Genomic DNA, 19998 nt, shown 5'->3' with positions numbered 1-19998 from the left:
TTCTGCCTTCCTCTCATGTCCCCAAACTCGGTCCTGGGCTGTCCAGGATTTAGTCCTTGGGCCTCTTTTTTATCAACATGCATTTCCTTAGTGTCTCATGGCTTTAAATACCATTTATATGCTGACAACTGTCATATTTATATGTCACCCAGACCTCTTCCTTGAACTTCATATTTGTATATCCAGTCACCTAGTTGACATCTCCACTTGGATTTCTAAAAGGTATTTCAAAACTTAGTACATTCAAAACTGACCATGTCATCCCTCTTCTCCCAGCCCTGCTCAGTCAGCTGACTTGCTCACTTCTGTTAATGACAATTTTATTCTCCCAGTTTCTCAGGCCCAAATTTTGTCGTCTTTGACTTCTCTCTTTCTCTTACACCCACATCCAGTCTGCCACCAATCTTGTTGGCACAAGCTTCAAAATATATCCCAAATCCAGCTTCTTTTCACCACCTCTGCTACTACTACCATCATGATCCGAGTCATCATCATCTCTTACCTGGATGGTGGAAATGGCTTCAGAACTCATCTCCTTTATCTCCTCCACACCCTTTACCACCTATTTACAACACAGCAGCCAGAGTGAACCTTTTAAAACATCAAGCACAGTGCCTGCCACATAAGCGATGCTCAATGAATACTCAATCAAAAATATTATTCTCTTCCCAATCATCCCAGGAACTCTAGTAAATATGATTTTATGCTGCTTCTATGTGACTGGAAAAAATGTCTAATGCCCAGATTTTTTGATGCACTTAGATCAAAAGCATTAGAGGGAAAAAAATCATATCCACAAGGGGTGCCAAGAAACCTCTTTGGAACCTGAACTGCTAGTTTCTTTCTTTCTTTCTTTTTTTTTTGAAACGGAGTCTCATTTTGTCACCCAGGCTGGAGTGCAGTGGAACGATCTCGGCTCACTGCAACCGCCATCTCCCAGGTTTAAGTGATTCTCCTGCCTCAGCCTCTGGAGTAGCTGGGATTACAGGCGCCCACCACCATGCCCGGCTAATATTTGTATTTTTAGTAGAGATCGGGTTTCACCATGTTGGCCAGGCTGGTCTCGAACTCCTGACCTCAGATGATCCACCTGCCTCGGCCTCTCAAAGTGCTGAGATTACAGGAGTGAACCACTGCGCCAGCCCTACATTTGTTTTCTTAATAGTAGGGAAAATATACATTTATTTCTTTTATGATTTTTCAGAGAGGTAGAGATAATAGATGCAAACTCTTGGAAGGAAAGCTGTACTGATCTAACCAAGATATTTTGTTTTTCTCATCCACCAGTTCCCTTCTCAGTCCTTTCTGTATCCCTTGCAATTTGAACAAAGCTTGGTGAATAGTGAGCACATAAAAAGCATATTAGGTGAAAGACAGATACATAAAGAGGGTAAAGTCAGGACATTTTAACAAACATATCAAGCTCTAAATATAAGCCTCCTTGGTAGTTTTCTCTTTAACCCTCTCTCCACTGTTGGATGAAATTTACTACATTCAATCCCAGTCCCCACCCCAACTTCCTTCTTAACACAGGGTCAGGGTTAAGCCTTCAGTGCTTTAATCCAGAGGAAAATGACTTATTTTAAAAAGCAGTGAAAAACACCGCATTCCTTTGGCACAGGATGAAGACCAGCTCAGCTCTTCAGTTGTTGATCATTGTCTATTGTTCTCCAAACAGTAAACCACTATTTCACACTGAGATTGTCGGCTGCGGATATATTCCAATTCCCCGGCTCCTCATGAATATGAAGTGAAGGGCTCTGACCCTGAAAGTGGTAGATAATCTCAAAAAACAAAAAACAAAAAAAAAAGAGAGAGAAAAAAGGTCAGGTAGGAAGAAGAAAACTAGACTTTCTGTGGCTGTATGCTCTTGAAATCTCCCACAGGTTCTAAGCAGGGCAAAATGGGGTCTCGGAAGTGTGGAGGCTGCTTAAGTTGTCTGCTGATTCCGCTTGCACTTTGGAGTATAATCGTGAACATATTATTGTATTTCCCGAATGGGCAAACTTCCTATGCATCCAGCAATAAACTCACCAACTACGTGTGGTATTTTGAAGGAATCTGTTTCTCAGGCGTCATGGTAAGTGTGACTTTGGAGACTTGGGAGAGAAGGGGGAGTTGTAATTGAGACGAACCTTGTACCTAGTAAAAATAATGAACAATGGAAAAATCATTTGCTAATCTTGGGTGTCGGATTTGAAAGAGGGATGGGGAGGAAGGGGCAGGTAATCTGCTAGGATTTGGGGCATAACTCTGTTTTCAATAAGCTGCTCAGCAATGCCGCTTCAGTAATGCAGGAAATTAGTCCTAATGAAAGTCTGTGGGACACTGGCCTGTAAAAAGAGTATGTTCTCATGAACACTGCATATCAATTTAAGCTATTTGATCTTCAATGGCATTACTGTTTTCTAGAACAGATTTTCTGTCTGCACTCATGTCTTTCTAGCTTGAATGGGCTTTAGGACAGCATGAAAAAAAAGCAGCAACTTGGATATTCAGACAAACCTGCATGTCAATCTAAGTTCTGTTGTTTGTGCCATGGAACTTTGGCACGTGACTCAGTATCTTTGAGCCTCAGTATTCTAATGTGAAAAATGTGAATAATGGCATTTTCTTTTCAAGATAAAATATATATATAGATAAAGTGCCCAGGAGAGAGACTGACATGTAGTAGATAGTCAGTGACTGTTGTAATTATGATTATTAAAGAATGAGCTGTGTCATCATTAAATAATCCTACATTGAGACCCTAATAATGGAGGGAGTTTTTGAAAAGTAAATTGAATTATCAATGGTAAGAATCCATGAACGTTTTCCTGATGACTTTGTGTTCTTTAAAAATAAACAAACTGATAGTAAATCATGTTGGCAACTCAGAGGAAAAGACAATTTCCTGGTCAAGTCATTTCTTTTTTTTTTTTTTTTAATTCTTTTTTTTTATTATTATAGTTTAAGTTCTAGGGTACATGTGCACAACGTGCAGGTTTGTTACATATGTATACATGTGCCATGTTGGTGTGCTGTACCCATTAACTTGTCATTTACATTAGGTATATCTCCTAATGCTATCCCTTCCCCCGTTCCCTCCCCATAATAGGCCCCGGTGTGTGATGTTCCCCTTCCTGTGTCCAAGTGATCTCATTGTTCAATTCCCACCTATGAGTGAGAACATGCGGTGTTTGGTTTTCTTTTCTTGCGATAGTTTGCTGAGAATGATGGTTTCCAGCTGCATCCATGTCCCTACAAAGGGCACAAATTCATCCTTTTTTGTGGCTGCATAGCATTCCATGGTGTATATGTGCCACATTTTCTTAATCCAGTCTATCACTGATGGACATTTGGGTTGATTCCAAGTCTTTGCTATTGTGAATAGTGCTGCAATAAACATACATGTGCATGTGTCTTTATAGCAGGATGATTTATAATCCTTTGGGTATATACCCAATAATAGTGCATTATGGACTGTAAGCTAATCAGACCACCAATAATGTAGAAGAAAATTCATTATGATCTATTTCTACGTGTTTTAGGGGTGTTTAATTATTATATTTGAACAGCTATGTTGTAAAGCAATTTTCATTTAGTTATTCATTTTGCATATTAAATTAATAAACTTTAAAATATTAATATCCAATGCTATTGAAGCTGCTATGAAATAAGTACATAACTAATGTTGGCTGCACTACAAATAAGTGTCAGTCTTTTGGGGAAGAGTTTGGTGTAATATATCAAGATCCATGAAAATGCTTATGTCATTTGACTCAGTAATCCTATGTCTCATGATTTATTCTGAGGAAATCATCCAAAATAAGGAAAGAGCTATGTGCACAAATGATGGTGGCTGCATTGGTATAATAGCAAATAATTAGAAGAAGCATCTTACAGAGAAGTAGTGAAATAAATTATGGTACATTGACTTCATACAGTGGTGAAAATTATAATTATGAAGATGTAACAACATGGAAAATGCACATTATTTCAGGTTAAGTGAAAAAAGGCACAACAACGTTGTGGGTAAATTACTATTGCAGCTGTGTCAAATAGACACATGTAGGAAAACACCAGAAATAAATGCATGAAGACACACAAGGGTGGTGGAATTATGTGTAATTTACTTCCATTATTCTTGACTCCTCTATATTGCAGTTATATTTTAAAACAAAAAAAGAAGGCAGTGTCTCTTTCGACAGTTGATGCCTGAGCAATAAGACTACAGGCTCCAGGTCTAATTATCTCTATCAGTATTGTAATGAAGCTGGTTACTATGCTTTGGCCTTGTCTCATCATTGTTTCCCTCAATATGCAATTGCAATAGATGGAAGAGCTGCAAGACATAACTAAGATTAGACCCGAATTTCTTTCAGTCTGTCATAACTAACAATGTTGGAAGGAGGGGAATATAGGGCTCTTTTGCTTATATTCCATGTAAAAATTAAAACTGGGAAAAGAAACCTGTTCTCTATTTTTTTCATTTTCCAGGAATTATTAAAATATATTACTATAACTGCATCAAATCCTTTTAGGAGAAAAGGAGAAGAATATAGGTAAATAATTAAATGAACAAAAAAATTAATGAAAGCTGAAGAAATTTGGAAACTAGAAACATTGGCTACAAAGAGTAAAATAACAGTGAACTCAGCTGTAGGATTCAGTCCTGAATAGTAAGAGTAAAAACCAGGTGGAGAATTTCCCATAAGCAATTCATGGTCTGTATCTAGCCTAACCAGAGATTATAATGGTAAAGAAATACATGTTCTTTCCAGAGCTCTGGCCTTTTGCCTAAAATAAAATTTTAAAAAGGCAATAAGATGCATTGATTCTCCCACTTTGTTGGCTTGATACAGACAAAACACAGTGAAACAATTTAAACCTGAGATGGTTTGAATGCATGGGGAAATTGAAGTCACTTTAAAGAGATATGGTTTCAGGTTAACTGAGCCTCTCACCTGCATTCCCAGAGGACAGTAAACGAAGAGAGGTTGGCAAACTACCAAGCCTGCTGAATGATTTTCCTTGGTTCTCCACAACTGAGTCATTGAGAAAGGCAGGTTTTGCTGCCCAGGGTGGTATTCTCATGTCCATACCATTTACTTCTCCTTAATCATTAGCTTTCAATGGTTGCTAACCATGATAATGATAGCTAACATTTATCAGTCACTTACTATCAATCAACCACTATACTCAAAATGTCACATATATTACCTCATGACAACTTCTTGATACGATTTTATAGAGAAGGTGTTTCAAATTCACACAGCTAGAAAGTGGCAGAGCTTGGATTCAAATCCAGATCTACCTGACCCCAGAGTCTATGCTTAAAGTCACTGTCCTCTGATTATAAGCACAAATGTAAACAAGCATTTCATTACTAACATTTTTATGTCTTCCCTCCTATAGATGCTTATAGTAGCAACAGTTCTTCTGGTACTGGAGAATAATAAAAACTATAAATGTTGCCAGAGTGAAAACTGCAGCAAAAAATATGTGGTAAGAGCAATAGTTTTTTGAGGATGGTTGAGTGGGTTCCAGCTTTCTTTCCTCTCACTCAGAAACACAAAAATATTGACAGTATTGTACCCTCACTACTGTTGAGTATGGTACAGAGATCAAGAATTTACTGCCAAGATCATCTTCCATTTTGCTTAGTCTTTCCTCCATCTTTGTTCTACTGATGCACTTTCAGAAAATCAACATTTAAAGATACCTAAAATTAGGAAATCTTACTTTTTCCTAACTGAGTTTCTATTAGTCTATTTTCTCTTTATAAACTTTACTGAGGGCTAAATTACATATAATAAATAGCATCCATTAAAAGTATGCAATATCATGAGTTTTAACAGTTGACTATACCCGTGAAACCACCATTGCAGTCAAGATAACAGAATATTTCTGCCAATCCCAAAAGATTAACCGTTGATTTACTTTTTGTCATTATAGATTAGTTTGTATTTTATATATGTGGAATCACACAGTATTTGTCTTTTTTTATCTGTTTTTTTTTCATCCAGGATAATAATTTTTAGATTCATCCATGTTGTTGGGTGTATGTGATGTGCATTTTTTAAGTTGGCACTTTAAAAATAATTAAAATAGTATCAGGAAGAATAATACAACCAAATTTTCTAAGCCAGTGCTCTTGCATTTCTACCATTCTCCTTATCCACTTCCTCCTCTTCATCATTATTCACACTTGCATAGAGAACCCACTCTACCTAGAAAATAACAGGTCTTCAATAGATAGTTGTGGGTTGATTGATCACGTCCTTTGGTGCATTTTCATAAGAGGTGATCATTATTTTGATATCATAATTCCAGAAGGAAAGAATAAATTTAGTAAATTACCTAGTTACCTCTATGTGATGCCAAACAAAATGTTATTTAAAAACTTATTTGTAAGATCAAATAGGTTTGGGTTACTTTTTTTTTTTTTTATTTGTATGTGGGCATATAGTATTGTATAGACTGCATGAGCTTGGATGAATAGGGGAATGTAGTTATCTGATAATTTATCCACAATATCCCCTTGTCATTGCATTCTATGGTACTAACCTGCTTCTGTGTTTTAATTTAGACACTGCTGTCGATTATCTTTTCTTCCCTTGGAATTGCTTTTTCTGGATACTGCCTGGTCATCTCTGCCTTGGGTCTGATCCAGGGGCCATATTGCCGCACCCTTGACGGCTGGGAGTATGCTTTTGAAGGCACTGCTGGACGGTAAGGAATAATTCCCCAAACCAAGGAGGTCAGAAAATCAGAAATACCTGGCCTCATGCTCATGCTCACGCTCATTTTCCATGATCACTTTGGGGTTCCATGTGGCTGTTTTAGTGCAGAATCTTCCTGTTAGTTTACTAACATCCAGACCAATTTGTTCTTGCACAGATCTTTGTTTAGATTTTTTTCTTCAGTCTTTTAATGCGATTTTCATTCAATGTCTTGAGGCTGTCATGGAGCTATCCAAATGAAAGGTGTGTTTCTCCCTACCTCAGATTAAAGTCGTGTGGTTACTATGGTCTGATCTGGTAACAGTTGGAGCTTATGGCCTGGCTGGATCCAGGAACTCAGTTTTGTTTTGTGGCCAGGTTGGACATGTGGTCTGTTACAACTGTGAAAGGGCTTGGGAAGGAGAGAAACCATGGTGCTCTTGGATGGTGCCACTCAGGGCTATAGTAGGAGGGATGATAAAGAGATAAAACAAGGCAGGGTGAGCAGGAAAGTGCAGTCTGTGATCCAGGGACATGATTAGGTGCAGGAGTTTGTGGAATGAGCCAGAGCTTATGCAGTTTTTACTGGAGAAGTGTCTAAAGAGGTGGTCTTGCTCAGAAGGCTAGTAATTCAGTCAGGAGTCTCACAACCCAAACCCAGATCTCAGAATGCCTCACACTAGCCTTGTGCTGGGCTTATTGGATTCCCAGCACCAGATGCAGATTAGGAGGTAGCAGGGCCCAGAAAGAAATACAGAAGAAGTCCATTGAATCTCTCCTTGTTTTTATCCTGTGCTCAGAATTCTAATGGAGTAAAATGAGGGAATGTCTGTACCATTCACTGGGGGAAGTTATATTTTCTTCTCAACTCTCCATGATTGGCTTTATTGTTCAAGGCCTGTGTCCATCTGAGGTCTTACATGTGCATCTAGGCCTGCATGGCAGAGTTGCTTCTGTGCCTGTACCTGCCTTCATTCTGAAGATTTTTACAGGGTGCTACATACCATGACCTTTCTTAGCAAACATGAATCTCCCTCAGGTCAGGAAAACCTAGACAATAACCTCAGGCTTTCCTGAGAAATTGGAAGAGACACTCCTGGGGGATTGACGGGGCTCAGTAAAGAGGACCCTAATGTAGAAATTCCCACTAGGTGCGAAAGAACCCTTTTTAATGCCATCAGTCCCTGAACTTTTCCCTACCTCAAAATCAAAACTTCCCCTTTTAAGTCATGACTCTCTAGGCTGCCTGTATGCCCCTCCATTACTCCCTTAAGCTGCCCCGGAGGCTTGTTTTCACCTGTTTCCATCTATGTAAAAATGTTTAAAGGTGAAACATTGATAGGAGGCAACACAGGGAAGCTAAGTCTCTGGTCCCCTCAAGAAGTTTCCAGGGCTTGACAAATACAGTGTGGAGCAGGTGTTAATATTGAATTGTGCATATCAATTATTCATTTGTGCATTTATTCAACAAATATTCATTGAGCACTGACTAGGTCCAAGCCTTGCACTAAGTACTGGAGAATCAGAGGTAAATCACACAGAGTCCTTTCCCTCCAGAAACTCACACAGACCTGACAGAACATTCTACTGAGATGGAAACCTTAAGGTGAATGAACATTGCCATTGGAGTACAGGTCTTTGGTGGTTATAGATCGAGATTCAAGTCCCTCCCTCCTACTTATAAGCTACATGACCTTAGATAAGTATCTGGCTATCTTTGAGCCTCTGTAAGTTGGGGACAATAATCACTTCTACCTCATAGAATTTAGAATTAAATGGAAGTAATGGACAAATGTGATGTGATAAATTTTCAGGTTTTATTATTAACATTATTTCCCTATATATTCCTTTATGCCACATGACATTCCCCACCTGCCAGGTAGCCAGCAGGTTTAGTCACTGCCATGGTGGCTGGTGAGGATCCTGAGTTAGTTTTCATTCAACAAATACTTAACTGATCTTTACAATTTGTCAAGCGTGATCTTAGAGCTTAGACCTGGCAATTCAGAGTGAACAAAACATAGTCAGTGCTCTCAGAGTACACAGCCTGCTAAGGAAATAGAAATAGATGCAGATACAGATGCAGCCACAAATAGATATACAGATACAGATAGAATTACAATGAATGAAGTAAATGCTGCCATAGAGCTGCGTGTGGAGATAGTGGAGGGAGTGGGTGTCAGGGCAAGCTTCTGTGTTCCTCCCCAACCCTGCCAGGGCACTTATGCCCCTCTGCAGTTTACAAGAAGGATTAAACAGTATCATAGTCTGGGAAAAAAACAAGAGCCTTGCAATATCGGCGGAACTCCTGCCAATATTTCAGTGTAGGTTCTTTCTATTTTCCATAAGTGTTGGCTGGCTGAGAAATAAAGAGAAAGAGTACAAAGAGAGAAATTTTACAGCTGGGCTGCCAGGGGTGACATCACATATCGGTAGGACCATGATGCCCACCTGAGTCTCAGATCAGCAAATTTTTATTAAGGGTTTCAAAAGGGGAGGGGGTGTAAGAACAGGGAGTAGGTACAAAGATCACATACTTCAAAGGGCAAAAAGCGGAACTACTAATAAGGGTCTAACAAAGATCACAAGGCAAAGGGCAAAAGCAGAACTACTGATAAGGGTTGATGTTCAGCAGTGCATGTATTGTCTTGATAAATGTCTTAAACAACAGAAAACAGGGTTTGAGAGCAGAGAACTGGTCTGACCACAAATTTACCAGGGCAGAGTTTCCCAACCCTAGTAAGCCTGAGGGTACTGCAGGAGACCAGGGCATATCTCAGTCTTTATCTCAACCACGTAAGACAGGCATTCCCAGAGTGGCCATTTATAGACGTCCCCCAAGGAATGCATTCATTTCCCAGGGTATTAATATTAATAGTCCTTGCTGGGAAAAGAATTTAGTGATATCTCTCCTACTTGCATGTCTGTTTATAGGCTCTCTGCAAGAAGAAAAATATGGCTCTTTTTGCCCAACCCCTTAGGCAGTCAGACATTATGGTTGTCTTCTCTTGTTTCCTAAAAATTGCTGTTATTCTGTTCTTTTTCAAGGTGCACTGATTTCATATTGTTCAAACACACATGTTTTACAATCAATTTGTACAGTTAACACAATTATCACCGTAGTCCTGAGGTGACGTACATCCTCAGCTTACAAAGATAGCAGGATTAAGAGAGTAAAGACAGGTGTAAGAAATTATAAAAGAATTATTTGGGAATTGATAAATGTCCATGAAATCTTCACAATTTATGTTCATCTGCCACAGGTCCAGCCGGTCCGTCCATTCGGGGTCCCTGATTTCCTGCAACATTGCAAGTCATCTTGTTTTAAATTGCTAGATGATCTGTGCAGAGCATGTACTAGGAACAGTCTAGACAAGGGATCTGGAGGGACTCATTTCCCTGGCGGCTGAGATGGAGATAGGGGCCAATGGGGATATGAGATAGGTCTAGGGAAATTTAACAGAAAACCACATCCGTGTTGTACTTTACAGGTTCCAAACCACTTGTATACACACTCTTACCAAATATTCACAATTACTCTGTGGTTAGATATTTAATCCCATTATCAAGATAAGAGTCTGTAGGCCAGAAGGGTAAAGTTCTTTGCTCAACATCCTACAGATCCAGGAATTCTGATTTCATATTCAGTGCTCATTCCCATTGGAGACAAGAGCTATTGGCAATATAAAGTAATTCTCAGAGTGTCTCTATTTCCTGGAGCATTAGAAGGTAGGAGATAAATAAAGGGGCAGAAAGAGTAAAAAAGAAGGAAGTAGGAAAGAAATGGAAGAGGGAGAAAGAAAAATGGAGAGGCCATGAGGGTGGTAAGGCAAGCACAACATTTATAATAAACTATGTATCTAGCTCAGTGCTATGCATATGATGTGTCCAATATGTGTATCTGAATGGTTTTTAAAATACATTAATTCATATTCTAATAACTATATATTTTAGTCACACAGTAATTTCTCAAACATACAAATACCTGTAGCTTTCTTCTTTGGACCCAGTATGTAGATTTGGCCATGGGTTTCTCTCAGTTTCCTTACAGATTCCAGCATATGGATTCAGTGCCTGGAACCTGCACATGTTGTGGAGTGGAACATCATTTTATTTTCCATTCTCATAACCCTCAGTGGGCTTCAAGTGATCATCTGCCTCATCAGAGTAGCCATGCAATTATCCAAGATACTGTGTGGAAGCTATTCAGTGATCATCCAGGTAACAGATTCTCATGGGCACCTGTAGCTCATCCATATTATCCCCACTTCCCAGGATTCAATGAGGCTTTCTGAAAAGACTCTAGAATTCCATCACTTTCCCCCCATTTCTATTGCCCTCATCTTTATTCAAGCTCTACTATCTCATTTTTTTCTGATATCCCAATGTGTCTTGGCTTATGTATAAGGGTTGAATCAACTCAGTAATTGTAAAATCTGCATTTCTTGTTGTATGGTAAGGCTTCATAAGTGTTTTGAATGAGCAATGTTTTAGTATTCTACATAGAGATAACTCAAAGCATGAAGAAATTTTACCATTTATCAAGAATTTCCCTGTTCATAAGATAAGCAAAGGCTCCTAACCTTATCTCATTGAAATAACTTCTCTTCTGAATGCTGCTACATTCAACTAACAAACCTTTATCTTGAGTGCATAGTGAGTGCTTTTGAAGAAGAAGGGAAATATGTATTTATCCTATTGAAATTACTTCTACTTCATCTGCTAAAATACTAATGTTAATTTAGTTATGGTTGAAACTGCTATCAACAAGTCCAGTGAGAAGAAAAATTATGAATGAGATCTCTTGTATTTTGTTTAGCAACATAGAATGTGTAATACCTTTCCTACAAATTTCTAAGAGATGTGTTTCTGTTCTATCATATTTTGAATATGAAATATAAGTTTATGTTGCTACCTGGATTATGGATTACTAATCAAGCCAAGTTTATAACTTTAATCACTTTGTTTTTCCTTTTTTCCTATAGCCTGGAATCATTTGAATAAGGACAAAAATGTTTTCCATTATCAAGACATGGCCATCTATCTAAATATTATATCAACTGTGTAGACTTAAGGACAATATTGAAATGATGGTGCTTTCTCCATTTGGTGTTTATTTGTAAAATTTGCAGTCCTCACTGCACATGCAAGTATGCCACTCTTTCATTTAGAATGTTTTTTAAGCAATATGCATCAGGAACTTCAGAAATATTTCTGCCCTTTGATCAAACAAATCCATTTCCAAGAATCTATACTAGGGAAGTAAATAAGAATATGAGAGAAAACTTTATGCAAATATGTATATTGCAGCATTATTTAATATTCTAGAAAATTAGAAACACCTCAAAATTCTAAATTCAGAGGAAGGATTAAGTAAAGAGTGGTACATACTGTAAATGCTTTCTGATACTAAAAAATAAAGTAAATAAAAAATAAAGAGTACTAAATGGTTGTAAAATTATAGTCATTACAAATTATGTTTTTGAAATTATAAATACTAAATCAAAAGATAGGTCACAAATTCATGTTTACAGTATAACTATTTAAAGCAAATGAAGCACTAATAATCAAAATTTAGGATGAAACTAAATCTAAAAGGAAATATAACAAAATGCCAATTATGCTTGGTTTGGGGCATTGATGGCCCTTCTTCCCACTTTTCTATATTTTCCAAGATTTCTTTATTGAATATGTTTTACTATAAATATTTTCTAAACTCATATTTTCACTATTAAATTTTTTTTTATTTTTCCAAACTTTAAGGCATATGCTCTTTCCACATTCCTCAACATTATTTGCAAACATCATGAAATGACACTTCCATTCAACATTCAATGAGGAAAGTAGTGATATAGATAAGCCAAAAAGAGTTTTATATAAACTTATACAATCTAAACTCTTGCTCTTCCTTTCTGACTCCTAATGGTGAGTGTGATGGACTAGAAGAGGTAGCCTTAAAATAAGTGAGCAGCTAGGGAACATGCTCAATGGGCAAGAGAAAATGACCACTGACCAGTCAATACCTGTGTCAGGGGGAGGTACCAGTACCTATATTTATTTTTAAAGTAATTAAAAAGTAGAACACTTACAAATTTTCCACCTATACATGCCATGACTTCCTCCGGGACAGTAGCCACATCTTATATTTTCCCACCATCCATAGGACCCACTACACAGTGGAGCCAGTAGGCACTCAGTGTTGAATGCTCATACCAGGTTTTCTGCTTCCTGTAGTTACGCTGCTGAACACCACTTCCATCACAGGTGCACTGGGCCTCAACACTTCTGCTATTTCCCCATTTGTCTCCTCCATGGACACTGTCAACAATGGTCTGTCAACACCTGCTCTGTGCCAAAGCCAGGGAGTAGGCTGGGGGGATACGGAAGAGAATATCTTTCTCCTTGATGCCTGCTGCGCCAACAGCCGCCTTTAAGCCCTGTTTACAGCTTTTGCTGAAACAAGCATCTTGAAAGCAAGCCATGTTATATACCACGTGACCTTCATGCTCTGGGACCAGCTGACTGAACTGGGGCAAGCCCCAGAGTCTTCGGCAGCCTATTGTCTTGCTAATGGCCTCTGACTTAGGCTGGAGTAAAAGACTATCCAAGCAAGACTGGTGGTTATTCAAGCATGAGAATTTGAACTAGGAAGCCAAGAATGAAGCAACTGGAGTATTACCATCAAAAAGTGGTTAAAGGATGAAGAAGGAAGCCAATATTTAGAGAGAGTATCTGGTTCATTTTAATAACGGTATCCTATTAAAAGGAAGATATGTGAACTTCTGCTCCAAAAGTTCCTAAAACTGCCTTTGCCCACAGTGACAGTGTACACTAGGCCTGGTTTCTGTTCTTGGATTCCTAGATAGTCTTTCTTCTTTGTCACTGTGCTGATCATTTCAGTAAACCCCACCACTAAATCAGTGCAGCTCTGCCTATTGCAACCAAAATGACCGAACCAAAGTCTCCCTTTTCCAGATGTTGGGTTGGAGGGATGCTAAGACAAAGATGCTTAGGCTCCAGAGTTTTACGGAGCTTCATTCAATAACACTTTAGTTTCCAAAGAACTTAAACATGAGATCCGAAGGACTTGGGCCAGGAGACAAAACCACGCTACAAACACCATGTTGTACTCAGAGTGACCTCTCCTCTCTGACAGCCCAGGATTTCTCTATCAAGTCCGTAAGCTAGTCATATCCAGGACCATCTTGTTAAAGATTCTCCCAGAGTCTCCTCAGCCCTCTTGTAAATAGACTTCTGGAAGGTCCACCTCATCGGTTTGTCAGATATTTTCAGACTGTCTATCTCTTGTTTAGATTCAGCATGGCACCATACATTGAATGGACTATGAATAGATGTTTGCTGAATGACTCCAACACAGCATTGGACACATCAGGGGTACAGCCAAATGCAGCATGATATCTCTATCAGGAAAATTAAATTTTAACACAGCCACCAAATATTCTATATTTGAAGAGTATATGCTAATTATGCAATTTTAAGTAAAAAAAGCTGAATACAAAAAAGCTGAACACAAAAAAAGCTGAATATGTGTGTTTCATATCCTTGTAAATTCAAAGTAAAAAGGAAAAAAACTCAAAAACCAAATATATGTATACAGTTTGAAGCCAAATTTTTAATTAAGTAACCATATAATTACATGTAGACATGCGTAAACCTTCAGATATGTAAAGACCAGAAAAATATTTAAAAGTTAATAGTTACATCATCTGTGGTCATAACACCCTGAAAATGCCTAATATTGGAAGCTTAAGCAGGATTGGGCCAGGTTATTACTTAGATGGGATACCAGATGCTATAGGCTGAAAAAAGAAAGCATAAGTATATACAAGTTAATACTTAATAATTATCTCCTGATGATAGGACTATGAGTTAGTTATATCTCTTTTATTTACATTGTTCAGTATTTTCAAATTTCCCTTTGAAAATGTGTTATGTACCTGAATTATTAGAAAAAATAAATGTCATTTAAAAAGCAATGGTCCTCTAATTCTTTCTGTAAAATTCATTTAAGGAGTTAAAATAGAAAATACATATAGGTATGTGTGTGACTGGCCTTCTCTTACCCTTTCCAGAAATAATCTTTCTACTTCCTAATCCTGAAAGAGAGTATTACCAGCTAATCCTAATTGAGAATGATTTATGTTTTATGCATTTCTGCACTTATTATTTATCTACTATTCTCCTTGCTTCTGTCTCATTGTTATTTTCCTAACTTCTTAAATTGAATACCTAGCTTATTGATTTTCTAACTTTCTTTTTCTTAAAACAAGCATTTAAGACTAGACATTTTTCTTTAATTACCATTTTGGCTGAATCTCACAAGCTTTAAAATGTTGCATTTTCCTTGTTTAGTTATAAATATTTTCTAGTTTTCTTTATGATTTATTTTTTGTTCCGTGAGATTTTTAACGCGCTTTAAAATTTCCAAGTATGTGGCTGGGTGCAGTGGCTCATGCCTGTAATCCCAGTGCTTTGAGAAGCCAAGGAGGGCGGATCACAAGATCAGGAGTTCGAGACCAGCCTGGCCAACATAGTGAAACCCTATCTCTACTAAAAATACAAAAAATTAGCCAGACTTGGTAGTGGGTGCCTGTAATCCCAGCTACCTGGGAGGCTGAGGTGGAGAATCTCTTGAACCTGGGAGGCGGAGGTTGCAGTGAGCCAAGATTGTGCCACTGTACTCCAGCCCGGGCAACGGTGTGAGACTCCATCTCAAAACAAACAAACAAACAAACAAAAAACTTTCCAAGTATATGAGTTTATGTTATGTTTTTGTGATTTTGAACTTAATTGTATTGTGATCATAGAAAGTGGTCTGTATGATTCCGGTAATTTGAAAGTTTTTAAGATTTATTTTATGATTACTTTTTGTAAATGTTCTATGTGCTGTAAAATTATGTGTTTTCTCCAAATATGGAGGTCAGAATTCTATATGTGTACTAATATTAGGTCAAGTCGTTAATTTTGTTCAGGTCTTCAATATTCTGTTTGGTTCTTTGCTTGATTTAGGGTTGCTGTGAGGATTAAATGAATATATAGAGAGAGTAATTTTATACTTTTATTGATATACATATCAGAAAACAGTATTTGGCACATAGATATGATTTATAAGTGGCCTATAGCACAGTGGAATAAAGATGTACTTTGGAGTCAAGTTGCTTGGGTTTGAATCTGGGTTCTGCCTTATTAGGTGTGCGACTTTGGTCAAGTTTACTTAACCTCTGTGAGCATCAGTTTCTGAGTCTGTAAAACAGGAATGATAATAGGGTTGTTGTGAAGATTAATTGAGTTCAAACATGTAAAGTTCTTAGTGCCTGGGTGACTTAAATCAGAACCCAGGTGCAGTTGGAGCAGATTTGGGATGGTGGGGACATGGAAATGCCACAAAAACAACAGAAGGGGAAGGGGATGGAGAAAGGTCATAGGGTCATAGAGACAGCAAAGGGTCAGCCATTTTAGGAGAGAAAGAAGGTGAAGGTAGATAGGCATTGTTAGGCTAGACAAAGTGCACAAGAGGCCGGCACTGCCTTACCTTTTGTCATGTACTTGTAGACTGTGAGCTTAGCAGACATCATATTCAGATTCCTAAAACCCCTGCCTCTGACCTATACATTTCCATCCCTTTGGAAAGCTATAAGGAATAGGGGCAATCCAAGGTTATTATTGTGAAAACCATAACTATTTGTATTCAGAAAGAATCCTGCTAGCTCTGCTTCCTGCTTTGTGAGATGAAGCTGAAAATTAAGGACAAGATTCCAGTTCTAGAAGAACCGAGATCTATGGCAGGAAATCAAGTTAAGGAGTCAAGTTTGAGTGTGTGCAGCTGGACAGGCAGGGCAAGATACACAAACCTGGCCACTGAAATCTTTTTATGTTAGAAAGAGCACTGGATGTGGTGCCTGGCTACCGAGGTCAGAGATCACACCATGCCTAGTCAGTCCAAGGAACTTTAACCAATTCAGATAAAATGCTTGATCTGGGTTAAGATGAAAACACACACACATACACACACACACACACACACACACACATTTCACTCTGCCTAAAATCACACTAAATTTACAATAAAAGTTTTTTTTTTAAGACATAAAACCAAAAATATGGGGAGATTAGGAGAGGTGTCAAAAGAAATAAAATTTTGGAAGCTACAAAACATATTGATGACAAGTAACTGATCAAACCAACTCAAGAAACATGAGAATCTTGAGCTGTCAGTGGGGGAAGCTGAAGGCTACCTGATTTATACCTCAGAATTTTCCAGAGCCTCCCAAATTGATAGTGTCAGAGCCCTCTGGACCTCGAAGTGAAGGAAGACCATTAAAACAGGAATTCTGTGAGTCCCTGCATCCTTTCTCCTCTCCATGCCACTGGGAAGGGACTGGCATCTGAAAATTCTCTGGACAGGGTAAAATAGATGGTCTTCTCTGAGTTGGAGGAAACTAGATCCACTAAAGATGTGAATACAATCCCAAAAATCAGAAGAATTAAGTAAGTGGTATATCCTGAAGGATGAATGCTGAGGCACTCCCCCCACAAAGCGGTCTTAACCCACTCAGATCTCAGAACGCTGGCGGCCAGTCAGAGCTTAACCTTCCCAGCTGGAGACTCTCTAGCGAGTCTGCCCAGTACCAGGGGAAGATTTTAGATACTGGCTGTAGTAGGCTAAATAAACAAAATGCCATATCTTAATCCATGAGACCTGTGAATATGTTACACAGGAAAGAAAGGAAATGCATTTTGCGGTTGTGATTAAATTAAGGATCTTAAAATGGGGGGCGGGGGGGTTCCTGGATTTTCCAGGGGAGCCCAATGTAATCATACAGTCCTTGTAGAGGGAGGTAACAGTATTAGATTCGGAGAGAAAATATGTAAAGATGGAAGTAGGAATCAGAGAAGAGAGAAGTCGCTACACTGCTGGCATTGACCATGAAGGAAGGGGCACAAACCGAGGAGTGTGAGGCCTCTAGTAACTGGAAAAGACAACGAAACAGATTCTCACCTAGATTCTTCTGCATATGGTTAGCCAGCTATCCCAGCAGCATCTATTGAATAGGGTATCCTTTCTGCATTGTTTATTTTTGTCAACTTTGTCAAAGATCAGTTGGTTGTAGGGTTGTGGCTTTATTTCAGGGGTCACTATTCTGGTGCATTGGTCTATGTATCTATTTTTGTACCGGTACCATGATGTTTTATTCATAGTTACTACAGCCTTGTATTACAGTTTGAACTGGCTTTGTTCTTTTTGCCCAGGATTGCTTTGACTATTTGGGCTCTTTTTGGGTTGCATATAAATTTTAAAATAGTTTTTCTAATTTTGTGAAAAATGATGCTGGTTATTTGATAGGAATAGTGTTGAATCTGTAAATTGCTTTGGGCAGTATGGAAATTTTAATAATACTGATTCTCTCAACCTGTGAGCATGGAATGATTTTCCATTTATTTGTGTCATCTATTATTTCTTGCAGCAGTGTTTTGTAGTTTTCCTCACAGACATAGTTCACCTCTTTGGTTAGATGTATTTCCAGGTTATTTGAGTGTGTGTGTGTGGGGGGGGGGGGGGCTATTGTAAATAGAATTGCATTCTTGATTTGGTTCTCAGCTTGAATGTTATCAGTGTACAGAAATGCTACTAAATTTTGTACATTGATTTTTGTGTTCACAGACTTTCCTGGATTTGTTTACCAGGTCTAGGAGCCTTTTGGTGGAATCTTTTGGATTTTCTAGGTATAGATCATATCCTCAGCAAAGAGGGGGGTCATTTAATTTCCTCATTTTCTATTTGGATGCCTTTTATTTCCTTCTCTTGCCTGATTGTTCTGGTTAAGACTTCCATTACTATGCTGAACAGGAGTAGTGAGAGTGGGTACCTTGTTCCAGTTCTTAGGGGGAAAGCTTCCAGCTTTTTCCCATTCAGTGTGATGTTAGCTGTGTGTTTGTCATAGAGGCTCTTACTACTTTAAAGTATGCTCTTTTGATACCTAGTTTGTTGAGGGTTTTTATCATGAAGGGATGTTGGACTTTATTGAATATTTTTTCTGCATCGTTGAGATGATCATATGGTTTTTCTTTTTAATTCTGCTTATGTGGTAAATTACATTTATTGATTTATATATGTTGAACCTTACATCCCAGGAATAAAGCCCACTTGAAATAACTTTTTGATGTGCTGCTGGATTTGGTTTGCTAGTATTTTGTTGAGGATTTTTGCATCTATGTTCATCAGGGATATTGGAATGTCACTTTCTTTTTTTATTGTTCCTTGATAGATTTTTGGTATCAGGATGACACCGATTTCATAGAATAAGTTAAGGAGGAGTCCCTCTTCCTCAGTTCAGGGCTTTTTTGACTGGTAGGTTTTTAATTACTGCTTCAATTTCATTACTTGTTTCTGTTCTATTCAATATTTCTGTTCCTTCCTTGTTCAACTTTGTTCATTCTTCCTTGTTCAATTACTTGTGTTTCCATAAATTTATTCATTTCCTCTAGTTTATGCAAATAGATATGCTCATAGTAGCTTCTGAAGCTCTTTTGTATTTCTGTGGGATCTATTTTGATGTCACCTTTATTAATTTCTAATTGTGCTTGTTTGGATCTTCTTTCTTTTTTTTTTTTTTTGTTAATCTAGCTAGTGGTCTACCCTTTCAAAAAACCAACTTTTTATTTTATTGACCCTTAGTATGTTTTTCTAAAGAACAATTTTTTAAAAGATCAATTTGGATGAAACAATCTTGGAGAGAAGAAAACTTTTTAAAAAACTGTTATCAATATTCTTAGAGGGGTAATAAATGATCCTCTGTTCAGGAAGCAATATGAAAATGCTTTAATAAAAGCCCATTCACAGAGTAACACAAAAAAAATTCTTGAGATTTAAAAATAAGATAGCATAAATGAGAAACTCAATCAAAAATTTGTGAAATGAAGTCAAGGAATCATCCAGAGACTAAAGCAAAAAGAATAAGAGGTCTTTTTTAATGGAGAAAAAAGCTAAGAAAATTAGAAAGCCAGTCAGGCTATGTAGTCCCAGCCCAAGTAATAGGAATTTCTTGAAAGAACATAGGATTGGAAGGCATAATTCACTATTTTAAAACTCTGAGGTGATATGGATAGTTACAAGCCTCCAAGAGAAATAGCAAAGGTCACAAAGAAAGTGTAGGGAATTACATTGGCTTTAGACTTCTGAATAGCTAAACTGGATTAAGACTGTGGAGCAATGCCTTTAAAATTCTGAAGAAAATTATTTCCATGATTTTCACATTTTCAAATGAACAGATTC

The 19998-nt window shown here is 37.9% G+C and overlaps 1 protein-coding gene across 2 annotated transcripts; it reads left to right on the top strand.

Annotated features, from left to right (window-relative positions):
- The first annotated feature begins 1599 nt into the window (after positions 1 to 1599).
- Positions 1600 to 14701, top strand: LOC105470051 (transmembrane 4 L six family member 18). 2 transcript variants are annotated; one of them, XM_011721774.2, is made up of 6 exons: positions 1600 to 1775; positions 1887 to 2080; positions 5398 to 5487; positions 6572 to 6714; positions 10745 to 10925; positions 11690 to 14701. In XM_011721774.2, the coding sequence occupies exons 2-6, from the start codon at positions 1904 to 1906 to the stop codon at positions 11702 to 11704; spliced, it is 606 nt and encodes a 201-aa protein (XP_011720076.2). In that variant the 5' UTR covers positions 1600 to 1775; positions 1887 to 1903; the 3' UTR covers positions 11705 to 14701. The 2 variants fall into 2 exon arrangements, with proteins under 2 accessions (XP_011720076.2, XP_024644979.2); XM_024789211.2 differs by lacking the exon at positions 1600 to 1775 and having other exon boundaries at positions 1784 to 2080.
- The last annotated feature ends 5297 nt before the right edge of the window (positions 14702 to 19998 follow it).

The sequence above is a fragment of the Macaca nemestrina genome, chromosome 2 (assembly GCF_043159975.1).
Source record: "Macaca nemestrina isolate mMacNem1 chromosome 2, mMacNem.hap1, whole genome shotgun sequence".
In the NCBI taxonomy this organism is placed as follows: domain Eukaryota; kingdom Metazoa; phylum Chordata; class Mammalia; order Primates; family Cercopithecidae; genus Macaca; species Macaca nemestrina.
The sequence above is the reverse complement of the archived record's forward strand: the minus strand, read 5'-3'. Positions and strand labels throughout refer to the sequence as shown.